Consider the following 24,367-nt stretch of genomic DNA (forward strand, 5'->3'; position numbering starts at 1 on the left):
CTGCTAAGTATCCGGGTGGAGTCTTTACCTATCCTCGGACTGGATAATTGATGGACCACCTCCAGTACTTAACGTCCGGATGACAGACACCTGGCAGTGCTTTTGGGGAACCCCGTTGACTCGATCACGGAGTTGTGTGTGTGGTTATTGTAGTGCAGGCTGGAGTATTCACGTGTACCTCTAGCCTTGCCATGTAAATAATTGTAAATAGGTTAACAAGTGGCGGCCACTTTTTTTTTTTGTACCTTTGCTGTATAACTTTCACTGTCGCAGCCTAGTAGGCGTGAGAAGCCGTTTCTTTTGTTGAACAAGTTTTCTCCTGTTTTTCGTTAGGTAATTAGGTAAGAGACTTGTCTTTTGTTTTTGTTTTTCTTTTTTTCTAGGGAAGTGTAGGGAGTGGGTTTTAGGGGGTTTTGTTTATTGTTTTGGCATTGCTCACTGCCGATGAAAATAAATGGCTGCTTAAATACTTGACAAAGGTGTCTTTGTTGGGGTTTGTGCGTGGGTGGGAAGTGAGTGGGGCAAAACTTTTGTTGCGTTTGATTGCTTGCCGGGACCAGAACGTAACACTCACGCATTGACTCTGTCGGCTATGTTTTGCCATGCATGCTCCCTTTCTTTTGCAGCTGTGGCTGTGTTACTTTTTTCCGCGGAATTTGCATGTTATCAGCATATGCTGCCATCAGAATTTCGGCCTCAAGCGCTGTAAAATACATTGACCGCGCCTTCTTTCCCTCCGTCTCCATGGTGACTCGCTTAATCTGTGCTCCGCTTATCAGGGCTTTATGTATCCTCGTCCGCACGCTTCACTTGGGGTTAAAGCAACTCCGCGTTGACTGAACTAATTGTTATCACCCTTTCTGAAACCGAATATTCCGAGTTGGACAGTTCGGGGTTACTCAACCGTGAGTGTCGTTTTTCACTCTGAGTTTTCCAAACCGGCTTCCTGAAACAGGGCCCTGGCCATCTGAGCTGCATTTCCTTGACCAAGGGCTGCATCTCCACAACTTCTTTCCTCCTGAGAGAGAATGTGATGTCCATCTTTTGGGTGATGAGTGCCATGTTCTTATCCCTCTTCTTCATTTCATCTTCCAAAATGCATCTTTCATTTTCAAGAGACTCATCATTGTAGTTTTCTGGGGCATCAGGGATAAAGTTGACTTCACCTCGCTTTGGTTTCTTTAATAAGTTTTAAAAGTTACTCAAGTCATTTAAAAGTAACAGACCCTTGGAACTTAGTCATGGAAGCCACTAAATTGAACCCAGTTAATTACCAAATGCACAGATGTAGAGGGGAGCTACCATAACAGGTGTGACTGGTAAAACTGGTCCAGAAGGCTACTCAGGACCCATTTGTTTGTTGTTGTTGTTGTTGTTTTTAACAGGATGGAGTAAACAACTAGAGGGCTTTTGAGGCAGTTAGAACAGGGTGAGTTACCTTCATCATCGGCTCCATCTAGGCTCTACACTGCGTATTGGATAAGGCCCGAAGGATAAATGACTAGACATTTAAACTAAGAGCTGATCCAGACTTCCTGTATTGGGGTGCTGGTTCCACAGATTGACACACGTCATTATGCTGCAGTGAGGATAAAGCTTTCCCTTCTGTTGGATTCTACCTCAAGGTCAACTAAAACATTTGAATATATATTTGAATATATTTAAATCTACCAGGCGCTCCTGCTGTTTCCTCTTTCTGTTTGTTTTGTTTAAACAAAGAGAGAGAACAAAACAGAAAATATATTACCTGCGAACTACTGTACAAGGTTGCTATGACACTCACTCACTGCACCTCCGTAAAATATAGCAAAATATGACATCAGTTTGGAAGTACTGGATCCTGCTGCTATTCCACTTGAAAAGAACCTCAGTTCAGCCACAACAGAAGGAGTCAGAGCTAGTTTCCATCTGCAGTCCCCGCGGAGGTCAAAGAGACATAAAAACATGATATGAATGAATCATGTGGTTAATAATGTCATGTGATGCGTACCTCCTAGGTAAATTGTAAATTTGTATAGCTTTACTCAGTCCCTAAGGATCCCAAAGCACTTTACAGTCATTCACCCATTCACACACTGGAAATGGCAAGCTACATTGTAGCCACAGCTGCCCTGGGGCGCACTGACAGAGGCGAGGCTGCCGGACACTGGCGCCACCGGACCCTCTGACGACCACCAGTAGGCAAATATGGGGTTATTATCTTGCCCAAGGATATTTGGTCCAAGGACATTTTGGGAGGCAGCCTGGGATCGAACCACCGACCTTCTGATTAGTGGCTGACCTACTCTGCCACCAGAGCTACAGCCACCCCATGCAGTATTGTAAAAATACAATACTGCAATGTGGTAATTTTGGGTATAATTACTGTCAATTTATTTGTATTTATTTTTTCTTACCATACATAATAGCACAGAAATACATTTGCAATGACCCAAGTGAAGTCCATACAAGCTCTGCATAACGACTTGTTTTTGTTTTTTTAATTTTAGGCAGGGTGACTAAGCAACTTCCTCTGTTGCAAATTCCCTGAAATACTTCACTGTATATGAAAAGCATAACAAAAGTAAAATAAAAATAAATATGTCAAACCCTCTGAGATCCAACCTCAGAATCACTTGTTCCAAAATGACTGAGGAAGCGTTGTTTACTTCACAGACCCAGTGACGCCCACTCTAAGAGTTTCGTTTCCTAGGAATAACAGCTGACCCTCCCACTTGTTTATAAGGCACAATCCAGTCTTAGGCTCCTCATCCTGAGTGGAATAATGGGTCTATGTGAGTACAGCTGCCTTTTTATATTATCTATAACTACATCATATAGGCTTATGATAGTAGCATCACAGAAAATGTCAAAATATTTACAGCTGAGCTGAGGTAAGATGTTTTTTCTTTCTTTTTTTGTGTTCCAGTGGCAGCTATAGCAATCGCAGCTGGAGCAGGTAATACAGCTGTTTGTTTTTTTATTTATTTATTATCACTCAGGCTGGTAGAAGTTGCACATATCATACAAGTATTCATTTCGAAGCATCCTGATGATCACTAACCAGGTTTTTCTTCCTGTTGTCAGGTGGAGCAGTGGTGTCTGCTCCTATTGTCCTGGGGGCTGTAGGTTTCACCTCAGTTGGTATAGCTGCAGGCTCCTACGCTGCAAGCATGATGTCTGCAGCTGCTGTGGCCAATGGAGGAGGAGTGGCAGCAGGAAGTCTGGTGGCTGTTTTACAGTCAGCAGGTAAAAAAACAAAAACAAAAAAACCCTTAGTATGATATACCGGACAGGCCTTATAAACAATAACATGTCGCTGTGTTGCAGTGAGGATAAAGCCTCCCCCTCTCCTCTGCAGCTCAGTTATTTCATCTAACTGCTCGATCAGCTGTCTGGTGTTCTGAAGCCTGTTTTCTCTCTGCAGGTATGGCAGGTCTGTCTGGGGCCGCCACCGCAGCCGTGGGCTCTGTTGGAGGGGCTGTGGGATTTTTGGCTACTCTCATCTGAGACCAGGAAATTATGATAATCAGAAAGAAAAATAATAATAACAAAGAAAATAATTACTGTTGTTGGAAACAGTTGCCAAAAGTATCAGCGTCATGCTTCAGTAAAGCTTGGCTGAAATGTGAGTGCTGGTAATGCTGTGGTGTTTTATTACGAAACACATGGACACGGTCAAATTGTGCAACTTGTTAAAAACGTTGATGGTCTGCCCAAAATGATTTCTGCTATATAAACTGTTGGAAATAAATTGCTGACATTTAATCTGTCAAACACATCTGAAACATGTCTCTCATTAATGACATCTGAGCAGTTTTGTGCCAGAAAGAACATTCCAGTCAAAACACGATCCAGTTTGTGTGACTCTCTGTCGCCCTCTGTTGTTCAGCTGTGAACACAAAGTTTTGTTTCTGAGGAAATGAAACCTTGCTTGCTATAAAAACCAGTCCGTTTCAGAGCAGACGCAGAGCAGATAAAGACATGGACCCTGGTGAACCATTTGTCTTTGATAGAAACCAGCTGAGTTATGGCCCAGTGTTCTTATGTTGTGTTACAGCAGTGGTTACCAATTTTGTTTTGCTAGGACCTCGCTTTGTTTTACAAGAAAATCATCCCCCCGCATAAACACATCCTAAAACCAGTTTTCAAACCTTTTGTAAACAATTAAACAAATAAAAGTTAACTGCAATAAATTACAGGTTGCAATTAAATAAACCACTACCTCCTTTAAAAATCAGAAAAACAAAACATCTTTAATTATTTTACATATAGTTGTTTTTTTTTAATATATACAGGGCTGGACTGGGACAAAAAAGTACATACATATAGATATATTCTATATATCTATATGTATCTATATCTATCTATATCTATCTATATCTATATATATCTATATATATATACTTTAACATGTGCTATACACAACTCAGATGTTTTTGAATAAAATATGACCTTCTAAATGATATAGTTACAAATTATGTTTCTTCTTTTCAGTAACCGTGTAGATTTACACCACTTTAAAATGCTGAAATTACAAAAACTTTAACACCAGTCTATTTTGAGAACATGACTCTTCTGATTACTGTCTGCATTTGTACCACCGTGGACACAAAGTACCAGAAGCTTTTCTAGTTAGTGAGACAAGAACTTCAAAGCACGCACAGCCATAAGTACTGTAATAAATGGACTCATCTCTCTTGATGCAATAAAATATTTTTTTATGAACGAAAAGAAAAAATTATTTTCAGTGTCTTTAAAGCAAAATGGAAACATCTTTTTCAAGTTCATGTATTTCCATCAGTTATGAGATAATCAGTTCATGACTCTAATGAATAAATTCCCATTCAGTGTTACTTGAGGGCACCGGGCATGTCACTGTGCCAGCCTTCAATGCAGCGTCAGCATGATGCTTCTGGTCATCAAAGAAGACATGAGGCCTGATCTTCTCCAGTGTGGGACCTTTCTTAGTCCGTCCCTCAAACACAATTTCATCAAGCTCCATACCACAGGTGTACAGAGTCTTTAAAGCTCTGTAGATGCCATAGTCCGCCTCTCGAGATGTCACAAGGTAGGTACAAATGGGAAAGTTTGTACCTATCAAATTCGTACCATTTGGATAATTTAGCTGATATCAGTTTATTTTAATGTAATCTATCTGAGATTTCAATGATTAAAAATCACAGAAACCCAACATAACTATATCCATATACACTCAACAAAAATATAAACGCAACACCTTTGTTACTGCTCCCATTCCCCATGGGATGGACATAGAGACCTAAAATTCATTCCAGATACACAATATAACCATCCCTCCCAAACAGTGGTCACAAATCAGTCCAAATGTGTGGTAGTGGGCACATCTGCTATATTGAGATAATCCATCCCACCTCACAGGTGTGCCACATCAGGATGCTGATCTGACATCATGAGTAGTGCACAGGTGTACCTCAGACTGCCCACAACAAAAGGCCACCCTGGAATGTGCAGTTTTGTCTCACAGCAAAATGCCACAGATGCCACAAGCAATGAGGGAGCGTGCAATTGGCATGCTGACAGCAGGAATGTCAACCAGATCTGTCGCCCGTGCATTGAATGTTCATTTCTCAACCATAAGCACGTTGGAGAGGTGTGCGCTTCACGGATGAATCATGGTTCACATTGTTCAGGGCAGATGGCAGCTGAGAATGTCCCAGTTCTTGCATGGCCAGCATACTCACCGGACATGTCACCCATTGAGCATGTTCGGGATGTGCCTGACCGGCATATACGACAGCGTGTACCAGTTCCCACGAATATCCAACAACCTCGCACAGCCATTGAAGTGGAGTGGACCAACATTCCACAGGCCACAATTGACAATCTGATAGACTTCATGCGACGATGTGTTGCACTGCATGAGGCAAATGGTGGTCACACCAGATACTGACCGGTTCTGGGTCCCCAGACCCCCAATAGCACAAAAAACTGCACATCACACAGTGAGTCTTCAGAATCAGTTTTAGTAAGAATGAAAGAAATGATTTTTCTTTTAGCTCATGAACACAGTGTGATGATAAGTATTAGGCTGTACAAAAAGCTGCGGCTGGTAATGGACAGATGCGAGGTTATCGATGGTTACATCCTCGTGCAATAAAGAGGATGAATGTTGTATCACAAGACGGCTGATCAATTTGTTTCACTAACTCATCTAAATAAGGAATTTTCTTTAGCGGATATAGCGCATGTGGCAGTTTGTGTTCAAACAGTAATGTCCATATCAACAACTTTTCTGTTGTGGCTCTAATACTCCGTCGTAGGATAAAGCCTCCCTGTCTTCTCTGTAGCTCAGTTACTTCATCTAACTGCTCGATCAGCTGTCTGGTGTTCTGAAACCAGGAAATGATGATAATCAGAAAGAAAAAAAATAGTAATAAATGACATATTTACTGCTGCCAATTGGAAACAGTTGCAATAGTATCAGCGCCATGCTTCAGTAAAGCTTGGCTGAAATCTGAGTGCTGGTAATGCTGTTGTGTTTTTTTTTTAGAAAACACATGAACACTGTCAAATTGTGCAACTTTGAATAAAGCCCTAATAATGAAAAGCATTTTAAAGTTGTGTTCTGGTTATTTTTATTATTTTGTTTATATTTTATTATTCTATTTATGTTATCTGTTATTTGAAAATAATAATACATTGATCATTATTTTTATGTAATTGAGTACCAAGGCTGACATACTTGCTTTTTATAACTGGCAGAAATAAGGCGATCATCAAAGCTTGAAGTGAAAACACAAAGTCATACACACTGAGTGTCGCACATGATACAAATTCTACTTCTAAGCATAAATTATTTAGATTTTTTTTCACTGCATTTTATCTACTGATAAGAAAGTGATATCTTGCCATCTGGTTATAAATATTTCCGACATTAAAACTGTTGTGAATGACGAACTGGCATTTAATCTGACGCAAATCTCTCATGAAGCTACAGCCACAAAGATACCGGTTTCTTTATTTTATACATGTGACCCTTTCGTAAATACTACTAATACCACCGCATTTACCAATATAAGCAAAGATAAGAAACACAAAAAACAGAAATCACTCTCCAGTTTGTGTTGCTCTCTGTCGCCCTCTGTTGTTCAGCTCTGAACCAAAAGTTTTGTTTCCGAGGAAATGAAACCTTGCTTGCTATAAAAATCAGCCCATTTCAGAGCAGACACAGGGCAGATAAAGACATGGACCCCGGTGAGTCATGTCTTGTTTTGATCCCTTCTGGGAGCTGCTGGTTTCACCTCAGCAGGAATAGCTGCAGGCATGATGTCGTCTGCTGCAGTTGCTAATGGAGGAGGAGTGGCAGCTGGAAGTGTGGCGGCTGCTTTACAGTCAGCAGGTAAATTAATAATTAGATGTTTCATTAGGATTTTAACTTGCAACAACATGCAAAAAGAAAAAGTTCATCAAAATATCATAATTTTAGATTAGATAATTGCATCTGTTGTATGCTTTTGACAGCTTCTTTGTGTCATGGTGCTGCAGGTGCAGCTGGTCTGTCAGCTACTGCTGGTGCTGGAGCAGCAGTGGGATGGTTGGTGAGTTTCATCAGCTGAAAATCATGTAGAACTCATATGTTTGCTTTATGCCAAAACTGGAAGTCTTGTTATTCTCTCAAGATTGTTTTTAATCATTGTGTTGTGTTTTCATGATGATAATTTTTATACATTTATATTAAAATTAACTATTATGGTGCAAAGCTTGTGTGTATCATTAGTACAGCTAACTGTGTTCAATACACTTAATCCTTTGTGAAAGAGTAAAGGGATAAATGTGAGTATTAAGTAGTTTTTGTCACGGTTCTGGGTCAGTTTGACCCAGTATTTTGAGGAGTTATGTTTTTGGTGTGTTTTTGCATTTTTGATTCTTTTCTTATTATGATGATAATGATGATTATGACTCTATGTTTCGGTTATTCTTGTTTAGGGATTAGTTCGTAGGTTTTTGTGTTCTCATGTTTATTGCAGGTTTAGTTCAGTGTCTAGTCTGTCTCTCTGTGTCGTGTCTGCGTGTTTGTTTAGTGGTGTCTTGTTTCCTGTTTTACTCTGAAGGTTCATGTTCCCGTCTTATGTCAGTGTTTCTAGCTTTGTTCCTCCTGTCTCATTAGGTCTTATTCCTCCCAGTTGTGTTCTCCTTCTGTCTCTAATTCCTTGATGACGGCCTCAGTGTATTTAAGCCCAGTGTGTCTTTGTGTCAGTGTCAGATCGTCTGTTATCCTCACCTCGTATTTTCGTAGTTTCCCTTGTTGTGACACTGTTTCATAGCCTGCTTAGTTACTCTGTGTTTATAGTTTTTTCCATAGTTCCTTCACAGAGTGTCTTAGCCTTTTTAGTTTACACAGTGTTCTCTGTCTTCTTAGTTTTCCCAGTTTCAGTGTTCCCTAGTGTTTTTGTTATGCCTTCAGCCACAATAAAGGCTTGCCTTATTTTGGAAACCTAGTTCTGTCTCCACTGTGTCTGCTCTTGGGTCTACCTCATTCTTCACACCGGCGCGCCCGCCGTGACAGTACGATCTGACCATGTCAGACCCAGCGGACAGTCCAGACGAGATTGGGGAGAAGCTGCAACAGATCAGCCGGCTCATGACGCGCATCTGTGGGTGCACGGACCCCAGAGTGGTGTCCACTGGGTTGGCGGCCATTGACGCCATCCTCCAGAAGGCGCCGCAGCTCCGACAGTTTCCCCAGCTTTTTGAGGCGTTCGACTCTCTGGCCCCCCTGAAGGAGGAGCTTCGCGCCCGCACGCTGGCCCAGAGGGTGTTAAACGCCGCCTCCGCACCTACGACTCCGACCCGTAAACGGTTGTCGTTGTCGTCACCGCTGCCTCGCGAGCCGGAGGCAGTCAGAGTAGGGACTCTGAGGCTCACCGCTGCACCGCCATCGACTCACAGTTCGTCTCCGCCACTGTCAAGCTGCACAGCCCAGCGCACCGAGATGGTGGAGGCCACAGATTTCGACGACGATGAGCGACAGCAGGTATTGCTAGCTTTATGGGAGGACGAGCTTCGTTGGAAGCCCTGGCTCATTTCGGAGGAGGAACTCACACCTGTTGCACCGCCTCGGACCAGCCGCTCGCCCTCTCCACCCCGCTCGGACTTTACTTCACCTGCCTCTTTTCTGGCAAGGATGTGGGAGGACGACGAGGAGATCGCCGTCACATCACCCTCTTCTTCGGTGGCTTCAGCATCCATCGTACCCACTTCCAGAAAGAACCGGCGTCAGCGCCGCCGTCAGCGCCACCGTCAGCGCCGCGCTACCCCTGGGGGTGAGTGACTGTGTGTCTGTGTCTCATAATCCTTCTATAGAGAGGAGCGAGATGTGCATTGATTCGCCGGGGCCGGACACTATGACTGAATCATGTTCTGAGACTGACAGTACAGTGTTTAGTTGTTTAGAAAGACCTACTACGGAAATCATGGAGTCCGGCCTCTGTGAGCGGCAGCAAGCAGCTTGCACCCACGTAGAGGAGGCGCTCCGGGGAAAGCCGTGGCTCACCCCCGATTGTCAGCACATCTTTCGGGGAACACGCCTGGCTCTCGGGGGGCCCTCGGAGCTGCCAGGGTCTGCCACCCCTCACTTCCCCAACAGCCAATGCTTCAGCCTCAGTGGTTTCTTCAAAGAAGAGGCGACATCCACGTCGCCGCAGCACCACGCAGCAGCTGGAGGTTGGTGGAACTCTCGTTTCCTCTCGGACTCCGTTAATAATAGAGGTTAGTGACAATCTTTCGCCTCAAAGTCTTCCTAAGTTTCTGGAATGTGACTGTCATGAAGGGTTCGCAGACGCTCCAGAGATAAAGACAATTTCTACATGTGTTGGAGGAGCAATAGCGACCCAGTGCTCCTCAACACCACCCATTCTCTTAATAAACGATGAAAGTATTGATCACGAACTCATGTTTGGTGTGAAGGGTGGTGATATAACCTCTGGGCATGAGCGGTGTGACTTAAATAATGACACCCTGTCTGTACCCGGTGATCAACTTGACTGTTCCTCAGCTCATTCATCTTGTGACTCATCTACTTGTTATGAATTGTGTAAACCAGAGGAGAACAATTCAAAGCAACCTCTGAGTGATGCTCTCACTCCTGTACTCAACAAGCACAATTCACCTGAGTTTTGTGTTCCAGGTCAAGAGAACAGTAATGGGAATGTGGTTTATGTTCTGAACTCTAAAAGTGAATTGTGCCCCCCAGAAGAAGATGGGGGACACATGTCTGAACCATGTAGCTCCAGCACCCCTCAGGGCGCAGTGAATGCTGGGGCTGAGATCTGGGCCTCCGATACTATCTCTAATGGTCATGTTTTACCGTCAGTTTGTGTAAATTTGGAATCATGTTCTTTTGTTTCTTCTAAATCATTTCAGGATGGGGTGTTGGTTGGGAGCACTACTGATATAGTAAGCTCAGAGTCTGCACCACCACTGGCAGCCACAGCTCTATTAGACTCTGTGTTAGCTGCACCTCCATTCATAGATGACTCAGAGTCTCTGTCTAAGTCAGCTTCTGGTGGGGGGCTAGCTGGGGAATGCAGGCCTGAGACTGCCAAATACCAGGCCGAGCCGCATGATTCCTGTCAGTCAGAGCGTAATGAGGCTTCAATCCCCTCTGACAGCGTCACTTTTGCTTCGTTTGTGCCTAATGTGTTCTCTGCTAAATCTAATGGCTCTGTCAAACCAATCACAGAAGAGTTTATTCAGACTCTTGGCGTTAACCTAGTGCCAGCCGTCCCATCAGAAGTAAGTGTAACTGCTGTATCTGTAAGCACAGACTCTGATCAGGTTACAAGTCCACCACATGACTGCAAAATGAACGTGAATGAGTCTTCTTTACCCAGTTGTGCCGACTTAATGGATGTCCAGGAACCTAGCCATGAACTGATTAATCATGTTTCTATGAACGGTTCAGTTATACACGCAGCTTATGTGGTCGAACTAGCCCCTTTGGTGACTGAAACCCTGTCACAGGTGAAGACTGTCACAGGACAACAACGTGACGTTTCTTTAGAGGAAATGAACTGTACTGAGAGCCTTGGGGGTCCAACTTTCGAACAGGGTTTTTCCATAACAGTTAACTTGCTTGCTAGGAATGGCGAAACTTCCGCTAGAGCTGATGCAGAGACTGTTACTGACTCTGGGCAATATTATGGGGTTGATGCTGCCTGTGTGTCCAAGATATGTAATTCTGGTGAGGGTGAGGCAGCCAATCTGAGTTTGTGTTTTTCTGCTTCTGAGTTAAAAGAACCAAAGACTGAGAATAAAGACCCTGACTTTATGTTTGTGAAGGAAAATGAAAATATGAATTTGGACAATGACAGGCAGACCTCTGAAGGGAACACACACATAGTACTTGGCTGCGACACCACTTCTTCTCAGACTGCCATGGACATTTCTGTTCTGGGTTCTGAACCAGACGGTGAACAAATGAGTAATGTTTTCAGGGGCGATCTGGTGGGAAATGAATTGTGTGATGTTACATTAAATTTCCCAGAGAGTCAGCGGCATCTTTCTTCTGCCAGAGTAACGGCTCAGCCCCCTGTTCAGCTCTCTGTTTTGCCAGGGGTCTCCATAACTGCTCATCCTGCATCTGTAGCTGGATGCCTGGGTGTGCCACCTCGGCACCTCGCAGCACCCCCGCTGCTTCATGCCTCGTCAGCTGGAGGGCCCGAGGAGCCCGTCCAGCCACCTCTACCACCTGCGGCTCCGTCGCCCGCAGCACCTACGCCGTCGCCTGGTCCAGCTTCTGCTCCGCCTACGCCATCGCCTGGTCCAGCTCCGGCTGCCGCTTCCTCTCTGCCTGGTCCAGCTCCGCCTGGTCCAGCTCCGGCTGCCGCGCCACCTCGGGATCGCCGGCCACTTTCCAGGCCGGCCGCCGGACGTCATTGGTGTCGTGGACGGCCTCCTGATCTCTGTTGCCGCAGTCTTCCTCACGGCCGGCCTCCAGACCTGTTTTACTTTGGACTCCTGTGCTGCCGCCCGCATGGTCGTCCCCCAGAACTACTTGCCCGCCACCACCGTTGCCGCCCGCACGGTCGGCCCCCTGAACTTTTTGAGGCTCGTGTTGGCTTTAGTTTGATTTTGTCAGTTTTCCTGGACTCTCCTTGTTTTTTGTTGGTTTGTGTCTTTGTGTCAGTGTCAGATCGTCTGTTATCCTCACCTCGTATTTTCGTAGTTTCCCTTGTTGTGACACTGTTTCATAGCCTGCTTAGTTACTCTGTGTTTATAGTTTTTTCCATAGTTCCTTCACAGAGTGTCTTAGCCTTTTTAGTTTACACAGTGTTCTCTGTCTTCTTAGTTTTCCCAGTTTCAGTGTTCCCTAGTGTTTTTGTTATGCCTTCAGCCACAATAAAGGCTTGCCTTATTTTGGAAACCTAGTTCTGTCTCCACTGTGTCTGCTCTTGGGTCTACCTCATTCTTCACACCGGCGCGCCCGCCGTGACAGTTTTAGTTTAAAAAGCTCATACAGGCTACTCCACCTTCTAATGTTACAGTCCCTTGGTGCCTTCTTTCCAGGCCTCTTAAATCATCCCAGGTGAACAAGTGCAATGATCAAGAGGGGAGCTGCTGCTAACTGGTGTGACTGATAAGATCTGACCTATAGTGCTTCTCAGGGTTTATCATATGAGGGAAAGCAGGGGATACACTTGGACTTCAATAAAAAAGCTGAACCAGACTTCCTGTATAGAGGTGCCCGTCCTGCAGATCAACAATCCAGCCTGTCTTATCAAAGCAAGAAACCTTCAGAGGTTGCAAAGGTACAGACATTCTGTATTTTTCACGAGTTGTCATTGCAGATTTCCATCCTCTATACTCAGTATACTGTTAATGCCTTTGTATCTTTTAATGCCTATTTATGTCTTTATACTAGACACTATAAAGTTGGTGTGAAGGTGGAATTCAGTGAAGGAATCTAAGCATCATCAGCTTAACTTCAAATTCACCTCTATTTCACTTGATGTAACGTAACTCTGATCACAGCCACTGTAATAGACGGGCTCATAGATGGACTTTTTTTTTTAAATCTTAAACTTTAATTTACATTTGACCTTTTGTATTGTCTTTATTGTCTGACTGAGTACCTGAAGTTCTGTTTATTTAAGCCCTTTCTGTACAGTGCTTTGTGACTGCTTGTCTATGAAAAGTGCTTAATAAATAAACCTTACTTACTCTCTTTTGATTAACAGCACATATTTCAATAATAATACTTTGCATCTTCATCCTGAAAGATTGTTTCTGTGTGAGGAAATCCAATTCTGCTATTGCAGCTCTATCACATAGTGCAGACTTTTTTTTTTACATAAAATATTTTTTATGAACATAATGTCACAAAAAATGCTTTCATCACTTCTGCCATCCCTTCTGATCTGCTCATTCAGGTGTTGAAGTGGTTTGTTTTTCACTCAACAGTGAAAAGAAAACCATCAGCTGATTTTCACAAACAGCTGATTTACTAAGAAGCATTTGATAGAATTCAAAATTTATAAAACATTGATACTGTAGAAAAAAACACAACAGACCACAGATGAGATAAAGATGTTTGTTTGTTAATTTATTTGCATTTATGAAGCATTATGGAAACATACTTTTCAAGTTCACATGTTTCCAGCAGTTATAAAATCCAATCAACAGATTGCTATTTATTGTTAGTTTGGTGAGAGCACCAGACATGCCACTGTGCCGACCTCCAATGCAGCATCAACATGTCTCTGCTGGTCATCAAAGAAGATGTGAGGCTTGATCCTCTGCAGTGTAGGACCTTTGTTAGCCCCTCCCACAAACACAGCTTCATCAAGCTCCAGACCCCAGGTGTGCAGAGTGTTTAAAGCTCTGTAGCCGTCACAGCCTGCCCCTCGAGATGTCACCAGGTAGGTACGAATGGGACACTTCTTGTACAAGCCTCTATTATGCAACTTTTTCTGCAGTTTTATTAAAACCTCCAAGAATCCTTTGAATGGTCCCTGAATAAAGAAAAGAGAAGAAGAGCAGAGACTCAACACATGACAATCTGGTCAAAGCAGGAAAGTGCATTTGGATAATTTAGCTGATATCAGTTTATTTGAATGTAATTAGCAAAGATTTTCTTTTCTATTATTAAATATATATTGCTTATAACAGTGCAGAAGGCCAACATAACTGTAACCATATAGTTAAATTAGCTGTTTTTTTTTTGAAAAATATTAAAAGAAGATGGAATGTGTTTCTATCATCTATCTTTCATACCTCATTCATTCGAATTTCAACATTTTGCTTCTCATTCTTCAAGTATTCTTGTAGTCCACCACTCTTGAACACGAGCTCTGACTCATTAGAGAAGAGGACAGCGTCGCCATCAAAGGCAACACGCAGCTGATTCTCAGACTCTGTGATTATGTTTGTTGGGGTGAACATGATAGCAGCTGCTACACCTGATGTAGGGACATTCATTCACAGTAACACACAGAGTCATTAAAGTACAACAGCAGAAACTGCACTTTGTCTTAAAATTAGCACCACATTTAACACTTTTACCTGCATTCAAAGCTTCCTGAACCTTCAACCCTGGTTCATCAGACAGGTACAGGTGGGTGTTGTTTTTTTTTAACTCATTCACAAGTTGATCTTCAGTCACAGGTAACAGAGTTATAAGTTCTTCCAGCCCTGCAAACAAGAAGGAATGAAAAGGCTGCTGGACAATCTGATTTACCAAATCTGTTTAGATTCATCAGAGTAGTGTTAGCAATAGTGTTACTATTACTTACTTATATCTATTATTTTTGTATTGACTTGTTTTTAGAGTACTTACACTTTCAAGTGTATTCTACTTTATAAGATTCTGTTTTAGTGTTTTTGTTGTCTTATTGTAAGCCTGTCATTAATCTATTTAAAAATTTGAAGGGCATGAAAAGTGCTGTACAAATGAAGCCTGAATGATTTAGAAAAGGTATTGGGGTAAACAAGAGTTGATCAGAATCACTTAGAAGTGGAAAGATTGTCTCAGTCTCAGTCTAATTGTTTCCATTTATCCATTTTCTCAAAATTTAGAAGTTTCCTCATAAGACACATGTATTTGAAATAATAGTAAGTGTGTTTGGAGGTGTCATAAACTCACCATGTTCACGGATCCGATCCATGAGAAAGTCTGATGATGAGCTGTCATTGATGAGTTTGACTTTAAAGAGCTCCTCACTGTCAGGGTAATGGTTTGTGAGTTCAGCATTGACTGCCTTCAGAGCCTGAGAGCAGGACAAGGAAGATAAATTAAATTCGAGTGAATGTTAAGTAACTGTGTGAGTGCAGTATTTGTGTGCAGGTTTCTGTGGTGCTTTGTCTTATGTGGTATATTCTCATCTTTCACATAACCACTACATGCAATTTTGTGTATGTGTTTTTCCCCTCATAATATATGACCTTAACAAATTTGAAGGCAGGGCCATAGCCCTGCTGTTCTTGCTTGAAGAGGAGTCCTGAAGACATGGCAATGGTGACGGGGATCTCTGGTTCAGGCTAAAGGAGAAAAAAATGTTTCCCACAATTCAATAAAGACATTCTTTTGCATAGTTTAAAAATAAATTGTCAACAATTTTCTTATTTGACCTCTGCACTCATACAGTATGTTATGACACTATTTGCACTTCTTGCTTGCTGATTTAATGCTTTATCTGTACTTTTGTAGGAACTTGTTATGAATCAGTTTTCAACCTTAAATCTTTCTCTGTCTAGAAGATCTTCATGAAAATGACTGGATTTTATTCACTGAGTTGCCACAGCTGCCATTCACTTTTGTCTTCTGCTCTTGGGTCTGGTGTGATAACTCTTTATACTCTCCCACTTTCTTTCTGTTTCCCACAATTTTTCCTAACAATCAATCTGAGAATCAATCTGAGTTAGTTAGTGAAAATCGTCCTACAGAATTGTTTTTTAGTGACAAGGAAGGATATGATTTCTGTTCAACACATAAATATATTGTGGTGATGAGTAAGTAAACATCACACTGCATACTTTCATGCTCGTGCTTCCAGCATCTTGTTGTTAACACTCGTTTGCCGTTCACAAACACACATTACCAACAACAACAACACTGCAGGACCTAGTTCAGCTTTTAAGTCGGTGAGGTGTGATTGTGATGGCGCTCAGGTGTGTAGTGGCACCACAGACCACGTCCTGCCACAGAGTATAAGGATGTTTAAAAGATGCTGCAGAAAGCTGCATCTGGTCAGACGGAAAAACACACAAACTCGGATGAGTGTGTGGCGGAGGTGTGGTTCCTGGCTCAGCTGCAGGGTAGGTGTGCTGCAGTGTATAAAAGGCCCCAAAGTTCATAGGTGAATTCTATTTGAGCTCTGATACCAGTGTTTGTAAGTTTGTATAAGTTTCTATACTGTTCATGTAGCATTCAACCTTCTGTTAGTTACAGTTACTAACAAGAAAATGTGGTGCGGTCGCGTTAAAATTTTCCAACAAACAGACGGCTGAAGCTGTGTTCAGCTTACCGCACCTTATATCAGATTAAATAAGTAATCTGGGCGCTACAGCTTTACGCAGCTGTGCGCGCTCCTGCGGACGGCAATCACGATCACTGTCTAGCACAACACCTGGAGCTAAGGGGGCAAAACAATCGCATGAGTGCTGCTGTTTGACTGAGGAAGAATAAAGTAGTCGTGGTAAGCCAATCACACGACCACTTTAAGATGACAAAGCAACAAGGTGATATATACCAGTTTTTAAATTGTGTTGATAGGCCACGTAAAACCAGAGTCATGATAAACAATATATATGTGTGTTTTTTCCTCAATAGTTTCGTCATGTTTACTGTCTGAGCACAGCGCTAGCAAGCACTCTCTGCTTATGAGCAAAAAATAAAAAACACAAAACAAAAAACAGCCCGTTCGTGTTGGTGGAAAAATGAACCATGTCAACTAATCAAAAAAAATGGGCAACTTGACATTTGGTTGTTTAGGAAGAGGGGGAAGTTTTAGGAGTGACGGCGAGAGAGGGTGAGAGAGAAAGACAGCAGAAAAAGAGAGAGAGCGAATTTTGAGATGTGAGAGATTTGCGATGTTTAGCATGTTTGGAGTGTGTAGTTAATCTTCTGTAGTTAGCGTGTAGTGTTGGGGATGGTTTTGTCCTGCTGTCAGGCTTGTAATGTTGTCCTTTATAGTGGACAGAAATTATTATTTTGGAGTGGCACAAATAATTTGTGTGGCATCTTATTGAAACTGCAAATAACTTTGTTGTTTGCAAAACTTGTGCATTTGATTTTAAAATTGACAATTTATATTTGCATTTAAAGTTATGAAATATGATTCAATAAACATATTTGTGGTTGTTACAGTAAAAAATATAACTTTTTCTACTCTGATTTTATGTTTTTTGTCTTATTTTAGATCAATTGTGTTAATACAGTATGTCAAAATGAAAACATAACTGTAAATTCAGACACGTGAGGTTGTGCTGAAAAGGATGATACCAAACAAGGCAAAGTAATTAGTTTTTAAAAGTGAAATGTAGAGGAAACATCAAATGTATTAAAAAATGACCAATTATACCCTGGACACCAGAGAGTTAAACAATTTTTTTAAGTAACGCAATAGTTACTTTTCAAGTAATTAATTACTTTTAGAATCTTGTAACTCAGTTACGAACTCACTTACTTTTTTGAAGAAGTAACTAGTAACTATAAATAATTACTTTTTCAAAGTAACTTGCCCAACACTGGGCACTATACAGTTGGTATGAAGGTGGAATTCAGAGAATGAATCTCAGCATCATCAGCAAAAATTCATATGAATCTGTGCTACACTTGATGTAACATAACTGTGACCTTTTAATCCATCACAGTGTAGCAAAATAACCTGTTTATCCTGCAGAGGATTTGCATGCAACGTTTAAATAACTCAGTTAGTGTACCACAGCATGTTTCACATTATTACTGCAGCAGCTGGCTGCTGCTAAACTAATTTCCCCTTGTGAGACAATAAAGAAATTGAATTGAATTGAATTGGTGTCGGTTACAGGAAGACAATTCACTGACTCTCTTCATAACTGTATATCTTTTTTATTATTCTTGATTACTTAACACAATTTTATACCTTATTTCAAAAGATGACGAAGTTATAGAAATATTCATTAAAACTGCTATAACAGACATATTTTCTTGTTAATAGTGCACAGCTTTCTGACATAGTGAAAAGAAAATCACAAAGGATGGCACACCATCATCCACCAGCAGAGCATATATCTTTCACTAAGTTGTTAAAACTACTACATAATTGCCACACACCAGCATATATTAATACATTAAAAACTGACTTACTGTAGAAGTTCTGCACTCACTCATCGTGCTTCTTAAAGATAGAAATAAACTTGAATTTCCTCTGTTTGCTGACTGCAGAACTGCTGTTCTTCCTTTTTATTCTAACTAGAAAAGCTACGTCATGATGCAGAACCTGTGGAGCCTTTGGACCCTGTTGCCATGCCATTTGTATTGATTAGTGATGTTCGATTCGTAAACGAATCGTTCAATACTCGAGAATCACTTTACTGACTCGTGAATCATGATTCACAAGCGCAACTGACTCACTGACTCATCCCTGTTGCTGTTAGCAAACTAATTCCATTAGTAGAAATATATCTATCTTATAATTAAAATTGTGGGGGGAAAAAACAACAGCCAGTTTCTTAACAAAAACATTTCTGCTCTGAACTAGAAGAAAAAACCCTGAGTAGAAGCTCACATCAAGACAATAGCTCCTCAGTTCACAGTAGCATCGCTTAGCTAGCATGCTAACAGCACATTTGAGTTACTCACCCCCTCCCCTGCTGTGCTGAATCATAGCATAAGGCGAATCACTCACTCACTCACTCACCCCCTCCCTCCTGGCTCACAGCTCATACGAGTTGAACGAATCACTGACTTACTCATCCCCTCCCTTGCTAGGCTGAATCATAGGGTAAGGCAAATCACTCACTCACTCATCCCCTCCTTTGCTGTGCTGAATCACTCACCCCCTCCCTCCTGGCTCACAGCTCAAACGAGTTGAACGAATCACTGGCTGTATCCCAATTCAGGGTCTGCAGCCTTAAAGTACGCAGCCTCAACGGTCCTCAAGGGCCGCGTACTCAAAGACCGCTAAGGCCGGAAGTGCGAGGCTTGTGAAATGGGACGGTCTAGCCTCCGTCGCGCTGCCCAGGTTGTCTAGCAACCATGATAGCTGGAAACGTGTGGTTGACAGAAATGAAGGAGAACATATTTTGTTTGTTAGTTTGTTTCTACATGAGCTCTGTGTGATTTAATAAGTATCTGAGGCTGAGACCACAGGACTGTAAAACATGATTGTTGGGCTTCATTTCTGTACTGAACAGTCATTTAAGATTAGCTAGTAAATAACAATTAGTTAATGTTGTTCATGAGACTAAAGTCAGTGTAAATATAATATGGCCAATATCATAGTTATTATATTAATCATTATACGTTATTACAGCAGTGAGTTTGAACTCTCAAATCAAATCACTTCTATTGTCACATCACATGTGCAGGTGCACTGGTACAGTGAATTCAGGGAAATGAAGGATGCATTTGATTCATTATTAATTCATATTTATTATAAATAATTCTAATTATACATCTTGCTTCCATATTTGTATCTTGTGTCACTAAAAATACATTTTATTTTAGTTTTATACATCGATTAATGACCTGCAGAATCTCCTTATCATATTAAGTGATTCATAATTGTCACTTTATGCTTTCTCCATCTCTAAAGTGATTACATCCTTGCATTACATGCTTTAGGTTCATTTTCTGCAGGCAGGTTTCTGACAGAGAACAGGCAGATTTACACTATAACATGCAGCGTTCTATAGATGGACACATAAAGAAATGAAAAATTACATGTGTGTGCAAACTTTCTAAACACTTTGTTACATTTATGATAAAGTAGATTAAACACATTTATGTCGGCCTTGACTCATAGTTCTTGTCTTTAAATGAACTTTGTCTGTGTTTCAGGTCCTGCACTCTCAAAGACTGAATGAACCAGCATTGCAGCCATGGGTCACTGTGAGCATCATAGGGAAGGTTGAAGCCGCCCACTGCACCTGTAAGGCCGGAGTCGCGGAGACCTGTACCCACGTCATTGCTCTTCTGTTTAATGTAGAAGCAGCAGTGTTGATCGTGGCACAAGGACTGTTACAGATGAACCTGCATACTGGGTTTTGCTGGGTAATGTGACCAAGATACAGTCAGTGGTTGGCCATAAGATAGACTTCTCCTCTTCAGCTGCCCAAAAAAAGGCTCTTGATCAAAACATAAACAGACCATCCATATTGAAAGGAGCCGTCCTCAAAAAAGAAAAATCCCACCTGCTACTGTGGAGGAGTTGTCACTGCTATAATGCCATAATGTTTTATCTAGGGGTCTAGATTTATGCCTGTAGTGCACTGCCGTGTACCCTGAATTGGGATACAGCCACTGACTCACTCATCCCCTCCCTTCCTGTTACGAATCACTGACTCACTCACCCCCTCCCTTCCTGTTACGAATCACTCACTGGACCTTTCTCAGTTCTAAGTAAGCAAGTACATACTCGCGTTCTCGGCGAGACTGGACTTGCCGAGACCGCACGGGAGTACAATTGGAACACCAGCGTACTTGATGATGTCACAGGTCCGGAGTTTTTACTGTAGTGATGGGATTTCCGGCTCTTTTTAGAGAACCGGCTCTTTCGGCTCGACTCACTAAAAAGAGCCGGCTCTTTCGGCTCCGAACCGGCTCTTCAGGTTGTTTTGTTGCTTTAATTAATTTATTATTAACAATAATAGAAAATTATGCACAAAAGGAATTACTAATGTAAAAAAAAGTGGTTTTATTTATATATGTTTATATATAAATATATGCGGTGGCACCTAGAGACAAAGCACGTACAAACTCCAAAAAGCACGTACAAATTCCAAAGCTCGTACAAACTCCAAAACATATTTCTAGCGTTAACTGAACTTCCAAAACAGAGCTACCTAGATCACTTAAATTACACAATTGAAAGCATATGTGTATGGTTTGTGTATTTATACACAAGCACTCATATATATTCAAATAAAAAAAAAAAGTTCATTTACCTGTTACTACCACACACCAAATCCGGTCATTGGTACTTCCTGGCTTGTGTAGCCACTAGGTAACAAAAGCTCAACACTGCGCCTAGCATCCTGGAGCACTTCTGTTGTGTTTTGTACGTGTTTTGGAGTTTTTACATGCTTCTAAGTTTTTACGTGTTTTGGAGTTTGTACGTGCTTCGGGGTTTGTACGTGTTTTGGAGTTTGTACGTGTCTTGGAGTTTTTACATGTTTTGGAGTTTTTACGTGGTTCGGGGTTTGTACGTGCTTTCTCTCTAGGGGCCACCGTAAATATACTTTTATTTATTCACTACACATAAAATGTAATAAATAAATCATATTTTACAAAAACCAACTATTCACAGTTCAGCTTTTAACTATTTAAATTTTCAGGTTTTTCTTTTTAAATAAATTTAAAGTGAAACAACACAAAACACTGCAAACCACAACACAATTAAATATAAATTAAAATATGAAAAAAAAGAACATGCATATTCTCTGTCATATGGGCCTGCATGAATAAACTTTCTGAATCCTATATCTTCGGCAACTGAAAATAGTTGTGGATGAGTACTATGTGGAAGTAAGCATCAACGACACAGAGCTCTCAGTTCTCACTCCTTTATTCCTCTCCAACATCAACTGCACATATCGCGCCACAAAACACAGGAACACACTTCCTTAACACTGGGTGTGAGTGGAGCCCTCTAGTGGTCCACCACACATGCCCCCCCCCCCCCCCCCCCTCGAACACCCAGCAGAACTAGTCCAGGACCCAGGGCTTAAGCAAACGGCCGGAACGGCTGAACCGGGGCGGGTGGGGAACTGACAGAGGGCAACCCAGCCCGGGAGCGAGGCTGGCACCGGCAGTCAGAAAAACTGCAGACGACTCGGACTCCGTTGATTGTGGGTCAGCCCGGTGGCAGGTGGGCGGCCACGGCGAGGGGCCTGGGCCGGGACCACCTGATCCTCTTGCCTCTTGCATAACATGTGCAGGCTTAAGGCTGTCAACAGAGACAACCTCCTGCCGACCGCCAAAGTCCAAAATGAAATGTTTGTTGCCTGGTTTAAGAACCCTGTATGGCCCGTCATATGGTGGACGCAGCGGAGTCCTATGGGCATTGTGCCTGACGAAAACGAAACGAGCAGAGTCCAACGAACTCGGAACAAAAGTGTCAGGCAGGCAGTGGTGCACAGGAACAGGAAATGAGTCTCTTGGGGGGCGAAAAGGCAACAAAGATGTATCGAAACATGGGGGAGGGCTCTCAGGTAAGAATTCCCCAGGGACCCGGAGGGGCTGGCCGATAATATATTATCATGCTTTTTACAACAACGTGAATGTACTATTGCTGTGTGATTTATTACTATTACTGAAGGTCCGCGACTCCGAACTGTAGTAAAGGGACCTCTGACTAATACGGCGGGGTCCCTGTCGGCTCGTAGCCGAAAAATAGCTTTACTTTGTTGTGTGGGTCAACTTTTCTTGACAGAGAGAGGCGTTGAAAGACTGCTCCAACGGAACTTATTGTTTTCGGAGGAAAACACGAACACAGTGTACAGTCGAGTCTTAATAGCTTACTTACAACTGGGCTCGTCAGGCACTCTTCTTGGCTGAAGTGGTTATTATTATATTTACATGCTTCCAGCTCCCGTTTTTCCTCGATGACAACTCGTACCTTTCCACTCCCCTTTTTCTCCCTCCTCGCGCTCACAGACCCATAACGTGTATGGCAGTTCATTCTCCCTGAAACACGGACTACACTGCCCATGATGCTACATTCCTTAGAGCTATGCTTGTAGCATTCTGCCTGTTAGCTTAGCACAACAACAACAACGAAAAGGCGCTCTCTCACCCAGGAAACACACAGTCGCAGAGAGAGAGAGAGAGCGTCGCCCTGTAACCATGGCAACCGTAACGCTGCCGCCTGGAACAACAGAACGTAGCCGTCAAACAAAACCCAAACAGTCCTGACCCGCGACAAAATGAAACAGGAAAGTACCGCAGTGTAATCCATTTATTTCAACAAAGTAACTGTATTCTGAATACCACCTTTTTAAACGGTAACTGTAACGGAATACAGTTACTCATATTTTGTATTTTAAATACGTAACGGCGGTACATGTATTCCGTTACTCCCCAACACTGTGTAGAAAGCAATAATAAATAAATTCTAACAACAGCTTATCAAGCTTAAACGTGCTGCTGTTGTTCAGCCGCTGGTTTCCTCTTTCTGGCGTGAAGTGGGCCAAAAACAAACAAGAGAGACGGACTCGCGACAGAAAAGCCGATCAGCTGATCATTAAGCAGTTTCATGATTGAAGTAGCAGCAAGAAGAGGCAGTCGCTTGTTAAGCTTAACGCAGGAATGCTTTACAAACATTCAGAGATGGACTTACACACTTGCTTTACTTCTCTCGGGGATAACTTTGTCGGAGATGAAATGCGGGGTTGCTAGCGAAGCTCCACATGCTATCCAGACCACCGACAGGTCCCGCATGCCACAGCGGCTCTATCACGTGATGCATACTGCTCCGACGTGCTAACGTTCTGAAGCGAGTTACGGCGTGTTGCAAGTTTTGTGAGGTGCTTTCGTGATATTTAATGGATCGGATTACATTTTTTATTTTTCTCCGATATCCAATCCAGTAATTTAGGTCAGTATCGGACCGATACGTAATATCGGATCGGTCCATCTCTAGTGGAAACATCGCAAAGAAGGTGCGGACCGCCGTCCCACACAGGGGTGTCCTCCAGCACGAGGCCCGTTTTCGTTGACTGAAGGGCAAGGATGTCAGCGACGTGATTGGACTTACCAGCCACTTACCAGTCTGTGGTAAACTCTGAAAAGGCCGCCAACTGGCGCTGCTGGCATGCGCTCCATGGGTCAGAGACCTTGGACATCGCAAACGTCAAAGGTTTGTGGTCAACGTACTCAGTAAAGTTGCGACCCTCAAGGAAAAAATGAAAATGTCGTGTCGCGAGGTGCAGGGCCAGCAATTCCCTGTCAAAAACACTGTACTTGCGTTCAGCATCCCGGAGCGTACGACTGAAAAAGGCGAGCGGTTGCCAGAAACCTGAAACCCGCTGTTCCAACACCCCACCCACTGCCACGTCAGACGCGTCGGTGGTCAACGCGATCTCCGTCGACGGAAGCGGGTGGGCCAGCAGGGCGGCGTCAGCCAGCGCAGACTTGGCTGTGGAAAACGCATGGACGCGTTCCGGCAGCCAGTCAACCAGATCTTTGGCTGTTTTACCTTTTAAG

The 24,367-nt window shown here is 42.6% G+C and overlaps 3 protein-coding genes across 8 annotated transcripts in view; 2 read left to right on the plus strand and 1 right to left on the minus strand.

Annotated features, from left to right (window-relative positions):
• Window positions 1-1,382: 1,382 nt before the first annotated feature.
• LOC101465474 (interferon alpha-inducible protein 27-like protein 1) lies at window positions 1,383-3,760 on the plus strand. The gene is made up of 5 exons (XM_076877594.1): window positions 1,383-1,429; window positions 2,656-2,774; window positions 2,909-2,938; window positions 3,067-3,228; window positions 3,407-3,760. Exons 2-5 carry the CDS (start codon window positions 2,765-2,767, stop codon window positions 3,487-3,489), a joined length of 285 nt encoding a protein of 94 aa, XP_076733709.1. The 5' UTR covers window positions 1,383-1,429; window positions 2,656-2,764; the 3' UTR covers window positions 3,490-3,760.
• Window positions 3,761-7,177: 3,417 nt separating this feature from the next.
• On the plus strand, window positions 7,178-13,180 carry LOC112432321 (uncharacterized). Of its 2 annotated transcripts, none has more exons than XR_013094610.1 (2): window positions 7,178-7,360; window positions 7,507-13,180. XR_013094610.1 is itself a non-coding variant. In XM_076877672.1 (2 exons), the coding sequence occupies exon 2, from the start codon at window positions 8,540-8,542 to the stop codon at window positions 9,290-9,292; it is 753 nt and encodes a 250-aa protein (XP_076733787.1). In that variant the 5' UTR covers window positions 7,178-7,360; window positions 7,483-8,539; the 3' UTR covers window positions 9,293-13,180. The 2 variants fall into 2 exon arrangements, 1 of the variants encoding a protein (XP_076733787.1); XM_076877672.1 differs by having other exon boundaries at window positions 7,483-13,180.
• Window positions 13,181-13,547: 367 nt separating this feature from the next.
• The window catches only part of LOC112432319 (cytosolic 5'-nucleotidase 1A-like), a 28,157-nt gene continuing 17,337 nt past the window's right edge, over window positions 13,548-24,367 (minus strand). The window contains exons 1-6 of one of the 5 annotated variants that reach the window (XM_076877570.1): window positions 19,000-19,147; window positions 15,403-15,498; window positions 15,104-15,227; window positions 14,524-14,652; window positions 14,236-14,420; window positions 13,548-13,973 (exon numbers count right to left, since the gene is read on the minus strand). In XM_076877570.1, coding sequence (XP_076733685.1) covers window positions 13,659-13,973; window positions 14,236-14,420; window positions 14,524-14,652; window positions 15,104-15,227; window positions 15,403-15,468 — 819 coding nt within the window. In that variant the 5' untranslated portion in view covers window positions 15,469-15,498; window positions 19,000-19,147 and the 3' untranslated portion in view covers window positions 13,548-13,658. Of the gene's footprint in view, window positions 13,974-14,235; window positions 14,421-14,523; window positions 14,653-15,103; window positions 15,228-15,402; window positions 15,499-15,993; window positions 16,291-16,489; window positions 16,681-18,307; window positions 18,452-18,999; window positions 19,148-24,367 lie in introns of those variants that run through there. The other 4 variants (XM_076877567.1, XM_076877569.1, XM_076877568.1 and 1 more) reach the window with 4 other exon arrangements.

Source organism: Maylandia zebra, linkage group LG19 (genome assembly GCF_041146795.1).
Source record: "Maylandia zebra isolate NMK-2024a linkage group LG19, Mzebra_GT3a, whole genome shotgun sequence".
In the NCBI taxonomy this organism is placed as follows: domain Eukaryota; kingdom Metazoa; phylum Chordata; class Actinopteri; order Cichliformes; family Cichlidae; genus Maylandia; species Maylandia zebra.

Coding starts and splice junctions, on each gene's coding strand:
- LOC101465474 (XM_076877594.1), top strand. Junction 2,939..3,066: donor AGCAATCGCAGCTGGAGCAG/GTAATACAGCTG, acceptor TCCTGTTGTCAG/GTGGAGCAGTGGTGTCTGCT. Junction 3,229..3,406: donor GGCTGTTTTACAGTCAGCAG/GTAAAAAAACAA, acceptor TTCTCTCTGCAG/GTATGGCAGGTCTGTCTGGG.
- LOC112432321 (XM_076877672.1), top strand. CDS start 8,540: ATGTCAGACCCAGCGGACAGTCCAGACGAGATTGGGGAGAAGCTGCAA.